This window comes from Apodemus sylvaticus, chromosome 14, assembly GCF_947179515.1.
Source record: "Apodemus sylvaticus chromosome 14, mApoSyl1.1, whole genome shotgun sequence".
NCBI classification, from domain to species: Eukaryota; Metazoa; Chordata; class Mammalia; order Rodentia; family Muridae; genus Apodemus; species Apodemus sylvaticus.
In genome coordinates, this window is record NC_067485.1 from 88,537,744 (window position 1) to 88,553,710 (window position 15,967).

General features: G+C 39.4%; 1 protein-coding gene across 1 annotated transcript; it reads right to left on the bottom strand.

Annotated features, from left to right (window-relative positions):
- Nucleotides 1-2,625: 2,625 nt before the first annotated feature.
- On the bottom strand, nucleotides 2,626-3,549 carry LOC127664616 (uncharacterized). The gene has a single exon (XM_052156652.1). It carries the CDS (start codon nucleotides 3,547-3,549, stop codon nucleotides 2,626-2,628), a length of 924 nt encoding a protein of 307 aa, XP_052012612.1.
- Between the last annotated feature and the right edge of the window lie 12,418 nt (nucleotides 3,550-15,967).

Below are 15,967 nucleotides of genomic sequence, written 5' to 3' on the forward strand. Positions count from 1 at the left end.
ACGCTGTAGCATAGGACTCTAGAGTCTAGTCTTGCTGTTGTAGAAGAAGTGTTTCCAAAATATTCCTAGCTTCTATTTTCAGGATGACTTCAAATGAATTATAAATGTAAAACGTTTGTGGTCATTTATGCTACATCATTCAGAAAGTTAAGAGTTAGTTGAGTTCATAGTTCATCATAGATTTGGACTTAGATAATAACTGTAGTTGGGAGGGAAACAATAGAAAGAAAAGACAGAAGACCATGAACAGGGAGAGCAGGCACAGTCTCCCACAGGGGTAGCTTTCTCCTTCATTGGTCTATACATCTAATACGAATCTAACAGTGCACTTTCAAAGGCAGAAGGTATTTTTCTTAGAATGGAGTGGGCTAGCCAGGCCTGGTGACACACACCTTTAACCCCAGCAGTTGACAGGGTAGAGGCAGGTAGATTGTGAGTTTGAGGTCATTAGGTCAACATCTTAAATTTCAGGACAATCAAGACTAGCAGAGACCCTACCTTAAAAAAGGGTGAAATAAAAATAATAAATAAACAAATAAAAATGGAATGCACTCATCTATGTAAAATTCTTGACATGATCCCTGGACTGCCATTCACAGGAAACAGTATGTAAACAACCATTGTTACTGTTGTTGCAAATGCTCTCAGCTGGCCTTTAAGAGCATTCATTCCTGGCTGTAGATTCTAGGAGCCCCCTGAGCATGTGGGGCGTCATTGCTTTCTGCTTTAGGAAGTTGTGTGTCTAGAGGTTTTGTTGGATGAAAGGCAAAGAGAAAACAAAGCCCAGCGATTCTAGAAAAGTTAATGCCCAGCTCTTCCTCATTCACATCTGGCGTTCCCCAGCCAAGGGCAGCACAGCACTTAGATAAGCGGACCCTCTGAATCCTCCCCTGCTTTTATGTTATCCTCAGCTCACTTTGGGGAAGCCATTTACCTTCAGGTTACATGCAGTGCATGGTTACTGCAAGGAGGATCTGTTTCCGAAGGGACCTCCCAGTCCTAAAGGACACAGTGTTATGTGACATGCTTTCATAGTCAGAAATCATACTGAAAATGTCAATTAAGTCAATTATATAATGACATTCTGGAATGCTAAACATATGCTGTCAGCCAAAGCTAAAATCTCAATTTGGGGAAGAGTCTGGTAACAGAGGAAATGTGTTTTCTAATCCCTGCCTGCCTTTCCTCAAATGACTTCTTGGCTATTTGTTTTCCCTTTAAAGTAGATGCTTTACTTCCATCTGATCAAAATGCTCTGCACTCCCACCAGTTATCAGAGAAATCAAAGTGTCCTCATTTGACTGGGAATGACTGAAACGAAACGCTAAAGCTAGACCAGCACACACAATGTAGCTCTATAGGGCTTAGAACCTTAAGTGCTTTATCTGCATTTGCCTATAGATAGTACACATGAACATTCAAGTACTGATTTAAGACATGTGCAACACCCCTTCTGGTCTCCAGGTCAATCACACACACACACACACACACACACACACACACACACACAGAGAGAGAGAGAGAGAGAGAGAGACTGAGAGACAGAGAGAGAGAGAGATAGAGACACAGAGACACAGAGACACAGAGACAGAGATAGAGAGACAGAGAGACAGAGATAGAAGAGCCAAATTACCTTCAACACTAGTGTACAAAATTAACATCTATCAACCTTCCAAACTTTGAGCATAACATGTCTAATTTGGGAATAATTTATTCTTTTTATCTTCATAGACACATTTTTAGGGAAAAATGTTTGTTAGAAATAATACTGGGAACATGACAAAAAAGTTAGCTTGCCAGTTGATTTTTAACATTCTCTCTCTCTCTCTCTCTCTCTCTCTCTCTCTCTCTCTCTCTCTCTCTCTCTCTCTCACACACACACACACACACACACAAATGTAATGTACATTTCTTCCAAACCTGTCAAGCTTACACTAATGAATATTAACTTGTGTAAATGACAAGAAACAGAATTTCTGATAAATAAGCCAGCCCTTCTTTTAACTGCTTAAACCTCCAAGGAGCCTCACTCTTTCACCAGAGCTCACACTGTGTCCCCAGTATCTGACTCCTCTGGAGGCATATTTGCCTGAGTTCACATTGAGCCTTCTCATTTAACACGGTCCCAGTCTGCTTGGGACACTAGAAATGACACACAGTGAATAGTTCATGGAAAATGATTTCTCATTGTTTTGGAGGCTGAGAAGTCCAAATTCACCATGCTGGTGGAAAAATATATCCTCCTTCATAAGTGACTCTTCCTTCTAGTCCCACATGTGGACCACATGGGGTGTCTGTTAGGGGTCTCTTCTACACAGAGCCAGTCCCATTCATGAGAGTGTTACCCTCATGGTTGAATCACCATCTAAGTCTTGCTCTAAGGCATCTCCCTCCTTCTATAGCCCTTTGGTGAGTAGGATATTAGCATATAAGCTTGAGATAGTGGGGAAGGATAGCTCATTCTAGCCAGAGTGAGCCTAAAGCAGGCTATTCGAACTGAGAAAAGTAACAAATTTAATTCAAAACCCACCCCAGGAGTTACCACTCAGATACAGTTCTATGTCTGTAGCACATTGTCCCTGGCGTCCTAACCTGACTGTGATCTGGGTAAATGAGACAGTGAACTCAAGCAAATCCAACTCCAGAGGAGTCAGACATGGGGGTGGGGGATAGTGGGAGCACTGGTGAGGTCGGGGAGATGCCTTGGTGGGGGATAGTGTGAGCACTGGTGAGGTCGGGGAGATGCCTTGGTGGGAGATAGTGTGAGCACTGGTGAGGTCGGGGAGATGCCTTGGTGGGGGATAGTGTGAGCACTGGTGAGGTCAGGGAGATGCCTTGGTGGGGGATAGTGTGAGCACTGGTGGGGTCGGGGAGATGCCTTGGTGGGGGATAGTGTGAGCACTGGTGAGGTCGGGGAGATGCCTTGGTGGGGGATAGTGTGAGCACTGGTGAGGTCGGGGAGATGCCTTGGTGGGGGATAGTGTGAGCACTGGTGAGGTCGGGGAGATGCCTTGGTGGGGGATAGTGTGAGCACTGGTGAGGTCGGGGAGATGCCTTGGTGGGGGATAGTGTGAGCACTGGTGAGGTCGGGGAGATGCCTTGGTGGGGGATAGTGTGAGCACTGGTGAGGTCGGGGAGATGCCTTGGTGGGAGATAGTGTGAGCACTGGTGAGGTCGGGGAGATGCCTTGGTGGGGGATAGTGTGAGCACTGGTGAGGTCGGGGAGATGCCTTGGTGGGGGATAGTGTGAGCACTGGTGAGGTCGGGGAGATGCCTTGGTGGGGGATAGTGTGAGCACTGGTGGGGTCGGGGAGATGCCTTGGTGGGGGATAGTGTGAGCACTGGTGAGGTCGGGGAGATGCCTTGGTGGGGGATAGTGTGAGCACTGGTGAGGTCGGGGAGATGCCTTGGTGGGGGATAGTGTGAGCACTGGTGAGGTCGGGGAGATGCCTTGGTGGGGGATAGTGTGAGCACTGGTGGGGTCGGGGAGATGCCTTGGTGGGGGATAGTGTGGGCACTGGTGGGGTCGGGGAGATGCCTTGGTGGCATTATTGCATGTGCCTTCTGGGAACTTCAGCAGCCAAAACCTGTGCTGTTTTAGGTAAGCACACCAATTTTACCAAAGTAACTTAGAGTTACAGTGGCGGTAGGAAAACAATGTATTAGAGTCCCAAATAGCACAGAAACATTGATGTACTTTGATTGACATCACCAAGACTTGAAAAGCAGAAGAACAGAAAGTAAGCAACTAGTAGATTAACCTAATGCCCATGCGCACAGAAGCCAACTTTATGGCGTTGGGCTTTGTTTTGTTTTGTTTTGTTGTGCTGGGTTTTATTTTGGTTTTAAATAGAACTGTATTTTTGATAAATCGAGTATTTAAGATGACATAAAGAAAATGTCAAACTCTACCTTCTTGTTCAGGTGGTACTGGGGGACTTATAGAAAGGAGAAAGAACTTGCTGATTGACTGGATGGCGGGGGTGTGTTTTAGAATTGTGTTTCTTAGATATAGATGCTCATTGTATCTCGTCATGGCCCTTATGTTTCTTTGTGGAGTGTGAGTTGTATTATGTTCAGGGCACTTGGTGAGCTTATGAAACCTGACAGACGTGATTGGTGTGACAGGGTCCTAAGTGGTGGATGACTAGCTTGGTTTTTGTTTCTTTGACTCCTTTTTTAAAAAAGATTTTCTAACACTTCTCTGCTATTGTGTCTTCTGTTTAATTTGTAGCTACGGGAAGAATGAAAAGTAAATCTGTAAAACAAGGAACCCTGAGTAAACTTTGGGTCTTACCTACTCTCACATCTGATTAAGGACTGTGGCTAATCGGCTTCAAATACCATTGCCCTCTGTAATTGCCAGGACTTAGACTTATCAGGCAGTAAGTTTGGGGTTGGTGGGGACTCCTTTTAAGGGATACACAACAGCCTTTACCTGAAGTCCACGAAATCTGACCGCACTGTAAGTGGAATACACACTCTCATGCCTTAAGTATTTTATGTGTTCCTGTTATCAGGAAAACACAAGTAGTGGTTAAAAGGAGGGGTGGCATGCCTTTACAGTTCTTACTGAAACCAAGTAAGTCTGTTTATGGTGGAGACAGAAAATGGCATAATCATTAAGACAGTAGTAAACTTCTTACAAATAGAGGAATGATCAAGATCAAGTAACAATTAACCTGAATTTGGCTTGAGAACCAACTAGCTAAGAGTTTGTACTGGTGAATTATAGCTTGACTCAGGAAATTTACTAACTGAAAGCAGACAAGTAGATTCTAGTAGCATGAGCAGGGACGATGATATTAAAGCTAGGTGTCACTGATTTCCAGAAAGCCCAGAGATACAAATGAGGGGTGCTAGTCACTCTGCTGCCTCTGCGCCTCTTTTCCATCTTCAATGTCAGTTTGTCCACACCACTTGCTAAAGTTCTCCAAACTAGTCCCATTTCATGAATATTCTTTGCTCAGTTAAACCAGGGTGTATTTAACTTGTCGGAGATCTTTTCTTTGAGTACAACAGACTTTCATTTCATAGAGACGAGGCTTGACAATCCAACAAATGATCATTTTGCTAATTTCATATTCATGGGTGACTCATGACTCCTCTAGTGATACTGTCAAGCCTCCTTTGTGAGAGGCGACAGCTGCTTTCCATTTAGCTTCATCAACAAACAGGGTTTTTTTTTTTTCCTTTATGAAGAGGCTGTGTCAGGAATAATTCCTCTGCTTAACATGGAGGTAGCTTTTCATGTTTAGAAAAGTAAATTTAGCAAGGACTACATATTTGCCTGAGGCATTGTGCTTTAGAGCATTCAACCTTCTTGAACACCAAGAAAGGCAGTGCAGCACACTGCTTTAGAACATTGAGACTAGAACACAGATTTGATTTGGTCACCGTTCTCTGGATAACATTAGGATGTGTGATTTATTGAGATACCTACAGGTTTTCTAGATAAAATTCCACTGTGAGACTAGTGGAAATTCCTGCATAAGATTTTATATTCATGCTAAGTACCTTATTTTCTGTGTTTCTTAGTCAAATGTCCACAGCTTCCACGCAGTCCGCATGCTCTGACTTCAGGAGTCTTGTGGGTGGTCCTTCTAACACGGAGACTTTTCATCTGGTTTTGTTTCCCCAGTTCTTGGTAATGAATACTCATATCCATTTTTTTCTCTATGGGTATTCCTGATTACACAGTGGGCACTAAGAAATTAATTTTAAAAGTTGCTATTGAATTGGAGGATGGCTATTTCTGTTTAAATTGCCATTGCAGAGCCCCTATATGTCTGACATTTTATCTGTCTCTGTCTGTGTCTCTTTCTGTCTTTGTTGCTACTTTGTTTCCAACCCAATTACCCAGTAAAAGAAGTCTCAACTCAATCAGTAACATTACAAGCTATAAGTCTAGATTGGGCAGATCTCACACTACACTATTCTATTCCCATCTATATTATCCCATATAACCTGCAGTTTCTCCAGGCCAGGAACTTCTCTCTCTGTAGCCTCTCTGTCAATCTCCTTCCTGTTGATCACCCATGGCTCCTCCCCTAAACTCTCAGCTCCTCCCCCTTCCTCCTGCACCATCATTGGCTCAAGCCTTTATTTGAAAAGTTAAGGTGGAGAGAAGGTTCACAAGGCAACTCCTCATCTGCAGCCCCTCTGATGGGTGGAATTAGCATCAAAATACAAGCCCAGGGCTATCCACAACACTTCCCCCTTTCTGTCCAATTAAAAGACTGTTTTATCTCAGACATCAGTTGAGTGCAATTATTACCATTTTGTAATTTATAATGTACAGGATAGACCTAACACCCAGTCAATCAATTTTTATCAATTAAGTAGTACCTCTGTCATCTATTCAAACTTAAAGACTTATAATTCTACACTGACTCAAGTCCTGGCTTTAGACTGTAACCCACCTGAAAATCATCCTCTCAAATCTGTATTACTGGGCAGTGGTGGCGCATTTCTTTAATCCCAGCACTTGGGAGGCAGAGGCAGGCAGATTTCTGAGTTCAAGGCCAGCCTGGTCTACAGAGTGAGTTCCAGGTCAGTCAGGGCTACACAGAAAAACCAAAACCAACCAACCAACCAACCAACCAAACAAACAAACAAACAAACAAAACAAAAACAAATCTTTATTATCTGTCTCAAAAAACCAAAAAAATCCCCAAAACAAACAAACAAATAAACAAAAACAAATCTTTATCATCTTTCTAAACACTAAACAGCTTGGACTGGCTATAAGATTGTTAGTGTTCAACCCCATCAGAAATCCAAGAATGACTAATTTTACCTGAAAGTATGAGAAGCACAAAATATAGCTTCTAAAAGTTTGACAATTTATAGAGACCACCGATCACCTGGACAGGCCCTATACATCAAAACATTGAAGCATCAGCCTTCAGCCTTCTGGCCCAGTATCATCTGATAGACCTCGGAAATGCAGAATTTTGAAGAGCTGATTACACTGTCTTGGCAGAGATTGTCAGTCGACTATTCCGCATAGGGTGTCGACATTTTTTTTTTTGACAGTATTTGTCTGTAGATGAAATGAGGCAATTCTGGCCTGGTGATTGTCTTGACAGAACTGAAGCAACTCCATTGATGCTCAATTTCTTCTTTGAATTCAAGAAAGGGGTGCTGTCAAGAGTAGACAGGTCTCCATTCAGATGATGTTTAAAAAAGAAATATAAATAAACATCATATTCTGTGGACTTCTGACACCTTTGAAGATAATATATCTACCTATAGCATCTCTGAACTGTGAAGCCTTGACTACTCTCGGCCATCTAATCTAAATAACTCAGGAACCCCCTTTTAATTAACTCACAACCACGATTTTTCTATCTGGCCCTTAACTTATTTTATTCAATCATCTAAAAACAGTTTATAATAGCAGTTATAGAAGAACTGGTTCTAAACCTTGTATTCTTAAATGTGTTATATAGACATAATGCCTACACAGGAGTAACAATATTAATCCCAGTTTTATATCAATATATTTATGCCATTGAAAACCTCAAATTTATATCAAATAAATTCTGAACCAATATAAGAGATTATAACTTCAACTTCATATCAATTATAAAGACTTCTGCCAATGTAAGATCTGGCTATGTAATGTTTTGCTTAAAAGCACATTTGCTAACCTATCCCTATTTGTCTATTTCTATAATTTCTATGATATTACTATATCTCCCTTTTCTTCTCCACCCCTTTCTTGTTTACCTAAGATAGAAGGATAGAGAAGAGGAAGGGAAAGGTAGAAATCCCTGAGTTTAAGTTCTTTAGTTCCCTCCCTATCCAAAGCTACATTTGTAAACTAGCCCTAAAATGACAACATATCTCTAATTCCTAAAATAATCAGAATCATTTACCCCAACATGTCTTTGTGTCTCTCTCATCTCTCTCTGTCTGTTTCTGTGTGTATTTATGACTGGCTCTCTCGCCATCTGTCTTTGCCTCTTTGTCTCTCTGTCTCTGTCTCTGTGTCTCTATCTCTTTCTCTGTATGTCTTTCTGTGTGTGTCTGACTCTGTCTCTATCAGTCTCTACCTCTCTGTCTCTATCTCTTTCTGTATCTCTGTCTGCCTTTGTCTGACTTTGTCTCTGTCTATCTGTCTCTGTCTCTCTCTCTCTGCCTCTTTGTCTCTCTGTCTGTCTGTCTCTGTCACTCTTTGTCTCTCTGTCTCTCTCTCTCTCTCTGATAAGTGGTCTATACATGGTCACTCCAGATGATGACTGACATCACAATAGCTCTGTTCACCATGAAGCTGTCATAGTTAGTACTTTCTTTCCTTCATCCATCTGCTCTGAGGAGTCAAGTGCTTTCATTTTCTTTTCTTGGCCCAGTCTTCAGTCAGTTTCTTCTTCATTCTTTTTACAGAAGTGACTTTTAAACCTCTCAATGTGATGGACACTATACTCCCTCAAACTTTTTATTCCTTTCTGCTAAAAAGAGCTTTTTTCAAGTTGAACTAAACTTTTGTAGAAAAATATGTATGTTCCTACATGAATAAAAGAGATCTTTGCCTAGATTAATTAATATTATGGAGTGTATCATTATGGAGTTATTTTCTTCTAGTAGTTTCATGTTATATATTTTAATCCAGTTTGAGTTGATCTGTGTTCATGGTGAGACATAAGGGTCTGATTCCATTCCTTTGTGCCTGGATATTCAGCTTCCCATCACTTCCTTGAAGGGATTTTCCCTTCACCTACCAGGTTTCTGGCACCTTTGTTAAAATTCTTTTGTGTAGAAACAAACTCTGAAGACTATTTGTTTTCTACCATTGGTTAATAGATCTGTTTTAATGTCAGCTCAGCATCCTGCTGAGATGGTCTCTATAGTGTGATTATCTGAGATTAGATTCTATGATGCTTCCCATTTTGTTACTTTTTCTTGATATTGCTTTGGGTTCTTTTGTGATATGGTAGAAATTTGGGGGCTGTTTTTCTGTTTTTCTAAAAAATTCTCTTTTTATTTTGACGGGAATTTTATTAGATTTGTAGGTTACTACAAATCTAGGACAATATAGTAATAGTATCTCAGGGTTTATTTTTCCCATGCATGAACATAGCATTTTTTCATTTATTTGTATCTATTTCAACTGATTTCATTTCCTTTATATGGATTTTAGTTGAGAAATATTTTACCGCCTTGGATAAATTTATTTCTAGGTATTGTATTATACTAGACCATTATAACTGAAGTTACCTTCTGAAGATCCTATTCTGGTATCCCACTATTACTCATAGGAACAATATTAACCCTTGCATATTGCTTTGATGCTTCCAACGACTTGAATTTATTTATTAGACTGAGTAGCTTTTCAAAAAATATGGTTGCTACAGTTTTCTGTGTATGAGATTATGTCATCTACAAAAGACAAATTTATTTTTTTCATTACATTATGGCTAACATTTATTTCTCTTCCATGGTGTGTGTGTGTGTGTGTGTGTGTGTGTGTGTGTGTATTTCATTACCATGTTGAATAGTGGTATTCTTTTCATCTTATTAATTTCCTCAAGAGAAATGCTTTCGCTCTTTTTCAGTTACTGTGAAGGTAGTTATAGATCTTTTTTGTGATCCTTATGTTAGGGCCACACTTATATATAGTTTGTAAATTTTTGTTCTGAGAAGAATGCTGAATTTTATGATACATCTTTTTGTTTGTTTGTTTGTTTGTTTGTTTGTTTGTTTTTGTACCCATTGACATGTTCATTTGTATTTTATTCTTCATACTTTTAATGTGAGGTGTCATTTTGTAAATTGACAGCTGTCATTGAATCTCTCTGACTCTCCCACTGGATCATGGGAGTGATCCTTTATATGTCACATTAGAATTTTTACCAGCATTTTATTGAATATTTTCATATTAATCTTCATTGAAGATATTGTTTTGGAGTTTTATTGCTGTTTTTATAGTTATACTAATTTTGGTATTGGTCTAATGCTGGTTTCAAAGAAAAATCTGCATGAATTCATACCCTTTGATTTTGTGAAATGATTTGAGAAGAATTAGTATTATTTCTTGCTTTGTAGAATTCAGCAGTGAAACCATCCACCCCTAAGCTTTTCTTTGATGGGAGATTTATTTTCTTATTAGTGTTCAATTGCCATCTCATTATTGGTCTATTCAGACTTTCTGAACTTTTTCCTCATCATTTAATGAAGGCTGAATGTGTCTGGAAATTTCTCACTTTCTCCTAATTAATCCATTTCCTCTAAGTTTTCGGGTTTATTGGTGTATAATTACCCAAGATGTTGCCCTTCATTCTCTGTTCTTTTTGTGGTCACTTAAAATGTCTTATTTTTCATTTCTTATTTATTTTAATCATCTTTGTTTCCCTTAGTTAATGTAATTAAAATCTTGAGAACTTTATCTTTCTCAAGACAAACCGCAAACACCATGGTCTGTTTTGTTAACCTTCTTCCTTATTTGCCTAAGATCCATTTCATTTATTTCTGTGATAATATTTCTTATTTCTTTCCTTCTATTAAGGGTTGAGTTGCTCTTGTCTTCTTCACTTGTTGACATAGAGTTAATTCACTATTAGTTTGAGATCATTTTTTGGTAATACAGGCAGTTGTCAGTTGTTTTGGTTTAGTGTGTTTCCATGTTTTTTGGCCTCAGGGAAGAGTTAAACTTTTCTTTGTACCTTGCTTCCTCATGGTTAGAAGCATATGATTTGATACTCATATGTTTATAAAGTTGCTAATTTTTCCCTTTATTAGTTTGTAGTTTTCTCCCATTTCCATCAGGAAGGTACTTGGCATGACTCCTGCCTTCTTGCTCTGTAAAGCTTTCTTTTATTGTCTAGCATGGTCTGTGCAAGAGAATATGTCATATCCAACTGGAAAGATGTAAATTTATGCATTATTGGATCAGATGTTTCATGAATGCCTGTTAGGTCTATTTGGTCCAAAGTACCCCTGAACTCTTATGGTTTTACTGGTTTTCAGGTATGTGAATTCCTGTCTGGTGTGGTATGGTATGGTATGGCGTGGTGTGGTGTGGTGAGTGTGTGTGTGTGTGTGTGTGTGGGTGGTGTGTATGTGTATGTGTGCTCAGTGCATACTGTGCCTCTCTTCTAGAAGTTTCTATGATAGATTATAGATTATGTCCCCTATAATACATAGGACAACAATATTAACAGTCTTTTTAATTTGAGATTACACCGAGGCAGCTGTCTCTGGGGAACAGTTTCTTTTGACCACTTTATTACAATGAATTTTTGTCATCTAATGGCATTTTTATCATACAATTGTCATGATAGATGGTGTTGACCTTTAATAGTCACCAATAAACACACAGTTGAGGTTTTGATACTATTTTTCTGACAGCAGTGATGATTTTTTTTTGCCATTTTTCTTGTTGTTTGTTTTAATCTCATACTGTGATAAAGTAGTTTATTATAAAATCCTACAGAATCTCATTTTGCTGGAGCGGCACTGGGCTTTTGGTCCACACTGAGAAGCTTGCTGTCAATCATCTTACATAGTCTTTAGTCCCAGCATATGCTTATTACTCCCATACCTTGTATAACTACAGTCCAGCTTCTCCTGGGTCTAAAACCATTTTTGTGTAATTTGTCACATAGTGACTTGATTTATTGATTAATTTATGACTTTATTGATTAATAGTGATAATAGTTTATCAGTCAATGTTGCCATTGCAAGCAAGATAAGTATAGTTCAGAATTTTGTATGTGTTCCAAAGTTCATGTGTTTCTTTAACAGAGATAAAATAATCTGATAATGGGACAATCTTTGCAACAATATAAAAGGTCTCACTAAAATGTCATATTTGAGGAATTTAAAATTCTAACATGGACTGGGCAAGAGCTCCTGAGGAGCTATTGACACCCTGTGTCTGATGAGAAAAAGAGGAGACTCATGTTTCCTTAAGGAGATTGTATGTTGTCCATGCACAAGTGTGTGGCATTGAATTCATCCATGCATGGACAGTGCTAATTAGTTCCAGTGGGCTATTAATATAATGATAATATGACTGAGGCAATTTGGCAGGTCCCAAGGGAACTCAGAGAAAGATTATATGGAATTGATAAGTTTTTAAAAATTATATACAGGTATGAAATTGTCAAATAATGAGTACAAACATTAGAAAACCTCACACTCCACATTCTCAAGATGAATGCCTACTGAACATGATTCTAGTTTCATTTGTTCAGCCGAGAAGCCTAAAAGTTGGTGAGAACTGTCCCCGCACAGTGGTCACAGCAACTTTCATCACAGACACAATCTCTTGTCTCCTGGAATTCACAGTGCAGTTAAACTGTATTTAAAAAAAAAAAGCAAACTACAACAAAAAAACCAAGGAAATTTAAATGAATAGGGTAATCTATATCATGGTAGAAGGAGAATGTGCTCTAATGCATTTGTCTTACAGGAGTTTTATTTTTGTCCTTTTCTCATGAAAGCTACACTTTCCATATAATGTAAGCCCGAATGTCAAAGATGCATCTGAGCAGCCCTCCATATCTCCAGTCACTCTAACAGCTTCCCTTCAGCTCTGCCAGCAACTTTGACATCCTGCTATATGCAAGTACTGCAGAGATAGTGTGATTGATCATGTACTACATTAGCAGAATATAACTACAGTGTTGGGTCTTTAACACATCAACAACACAAAAGATTAAATGTGTTTAAAAAGAATTTGGTAATGTCTCAAAATTAGCAATGAGTGACAAAAACTGAAGCTAGAAGGTGGTTGCTCAGGGCATAAGCATGTGAACAGAACAGAAGCACCCCAGTGTTAGGGCAGAAACCTCATGGCCCAGACCACATGAATTTCCAAAGGGAAATAAATACCTTCATCATCAGCAAACTAGAAATTATCCCTCTTTCCCCCAAAGTATTTTTAAGCTCTAAATCTAAAACAAGCTGGAGGAAACAGCAGTAGAGTAATCCCCTCTGGTTATCAGTTATTTCTGCTTTATACTTTCACAACCAGCCCAGGCTCGCATGCCATCCCCACTGGACTGCTTGGAGTGAGTAAACATGCTACATGATTTCACATTTCTTATTCCTTGGTTATGTGCAGGCGAGAGAAGACTGCTTTCTTGTGGTAAGTGATACATCTGGTTTTCTGGCCTTTCTGTTTGGCAAATACAGGATATGCTGAAATGAAGATGAATCTTGAAGCAAGTTCTGTCACATATACTCCTTAATAGAATTCAAACAAGTCTTATTACCTCCTTGGGCCACATGAGGTTGCAGGTCTTTGTTTCTACATTTTACATACCACCTTTTTCCAGGAAAGATGAGATCATGTGTCCACAGTATAGTCCAGTTAGACCAAGAAGCAAAGGAAGTAGGCCTTTACTTAAGTGGTCTGCTTCTGAATTCTGAGTCTGAATGGGTCTATCTGCTGCAGAATCTGGAAGGAGCTAGGCTTAATTGATCCTTGACTCAGAAGCATGCTGGTCAATGGGTACCTTTTGGACATTTTCAAGGTCCCCTTTGTTAATTAACATGATCTAAATTAAGAGCTAAAATACTGTGGAAGAGTTATATCTGGGTTGTCAATTTGTGATTAATAGATTCTTCCATAGTATGTGATACTGATGTTAAGAAACTGCTTCTAAAATAGAATAAAATAAGCTTAAAACTCAATGAAATGAAAATAATCTCATGCAGAAACTCAGCTGTGTATCAAGGTGACCAAGGGATATGGAGCTTAAAAATATATATTATACTAGGTTAGGAATGTGCCTCAGTTGCCAGAGTGCTTATCCAAAATGGTCAAGTACCTGAGTTTGATTTGTAGTAGTTCATAAAACATGTGCATACCTTTATGTAGTGTGTAGTTTTACATCCTACATGTCTTTGCTCTGGGAAGTGGGTGTGCTACCACCCAGATTCCCTTGAATCCTTGGATAAAAGACGCAGACACATAGATGCTCAACTACAACTTGCCTTCTGACACAATTGCTGGGTGCTGCTATCTCCTGCCCAGATAACTTGCCCTTATCTATACTCTTAGCTCTGTACATCTCATCTGCCCTAAACTTCAGTGGCTAGTCCCATCTAGCCCCTGCAAAACATCCTGTCCACGCACCTGTAGTAGTAGTCACAGGCCCTAGCTCCTCCTGAGACCTCACATGGCTACTGTACTCTTCTCTGTCCAAAGTATCAAAAACCTCCTCTCCTTCTTTATGTCTTCCTTTTCCTTCCAGGGACCCTGAAGCCCACCCTGTACTTTCTGCCCATCAATTGTCTCATGGCTTTCTTTACTAACAGATCAGGAATCAATTGGGGAAGAAGACCTTAGCATCAAAGACTGCCCCTACAATTTTATCTCAGCACTTGGAAGTTGGAGGCAGAAGAATCAAGAGTTCAAGGCCATTATCAGCTAGATGGTGAATTCTAGACTAGAATAACCATATGAACCCTTGAGTCTCTCAAAAGCAAAAACATCAAAAAATCATAAATCAACAGCACCGAGGAGCTGGCTCAATTGCTATGTAAGCCTAAGGATCATAGTCATTCTGATACCCAGTGTTCATGTAGATGCTGGGCAGATATGGTAACCCACCTATAATATCAGTGCTCAAAACAAGGATTAACTAAGACACAGGAGTCAAACAGCAGAAATAAAATACAAAGCCTACTCCACTGCTCTAGGCTGGAGAGAGGGCTTTCAATTTGAGTACATGCTGTTCTTGCCAAAGATGGAGTTCAGTTCTCAGCACCACAGTACACAGCTCACACCTACCTTTAACTCCAGATCCAGGATGGCTGATAGACACATATTTAGTAATAAATCTTACAAAACCCACTAATTCCCAAGCTAAACATAGTGTTTCTTAAAATTTGTGCTCCATCTTCCATTAGTAATCATTAAGTGTATATTTAAGTCTATGAATGAAAGCCTATCATATCCAGGGAGCTCATCTAAATAGTTCAACACGATGAGCCTATTAGTAGTATTAATATCCATGATTTAGGATGCATTGAATTTCTCTGGTCCTCTGTTTAGGTCATAGCATTAGACTTCTTTTTCTAATTCTGTCTAATAAATCTGATGTGTTTATTCCTTGATTCATGACTATTTTTATGTTGAGGATTATATTTTGGAAGATGAAGAGCATTTACTTTTTAAGACTTATTTTATTTTTAATTATGTATTTACATATGGTCTCTGTGTGGGTTTAGGTGCTCACAGGTACCAGAAAAGAGTATCTGATCCTCTGGAATTCAGGCAGCTTTGAGCTGGGGACATAGTCTGAGTCCTCAGTAAGTACAGCCAGCTCTCCTAACTGCTGAACCACCATTCTAGCCCCACCTCATTGCCTATATTCTTGACTATGTAAGTCCATGTAACTAAAACTCACAAGGGACGTGTTTTCATGATTTCATGTGCTAAGTCTCTAGACAATTTAAAGGGGTATTTTACCAACAAATATTGAGGAGTCATGTTCTGCAGAATTGATTAAAGTTGCTGAGTTTTGGAATATGAGGCTGTCTGTGGCTTGGACCCACATGAGCTTTTTAGTCCCATTTCGACCCATGCAGTGACTTATCTTTTGAAGGATCTTATTCAGCACTTGTACTTCTTTTTAGCTTATGCTCTATCTCTTATGTTTCTGCTTCTGCCTAGGATGGTAAGCGGTTGCTGTAGATACTGAGTTTTGCTTTAAGACTTATCCTCGCATACTTGCATGAGGGTGGATCATATAGTGCCAAGGGACACATCACAGAGCTGTGATGTGTCCCTTGGCACTACATGCATCACACAGGAGAAATCTTCCTTATTACTGTCCCTCCTTGATTGCCTTTTCTATTTCCTATCTATAGTCTAAGAATATGTTTCTGGAAAGCAGGAAAACCATAGTGATCAGCACCAACCAATATGAGTTAATTCATTGCATGGTATTAATTTGTTTAAAATGTCTAACTGGACTGGAGAGAGGTTCAGTGCATAAGAGCATGTGAT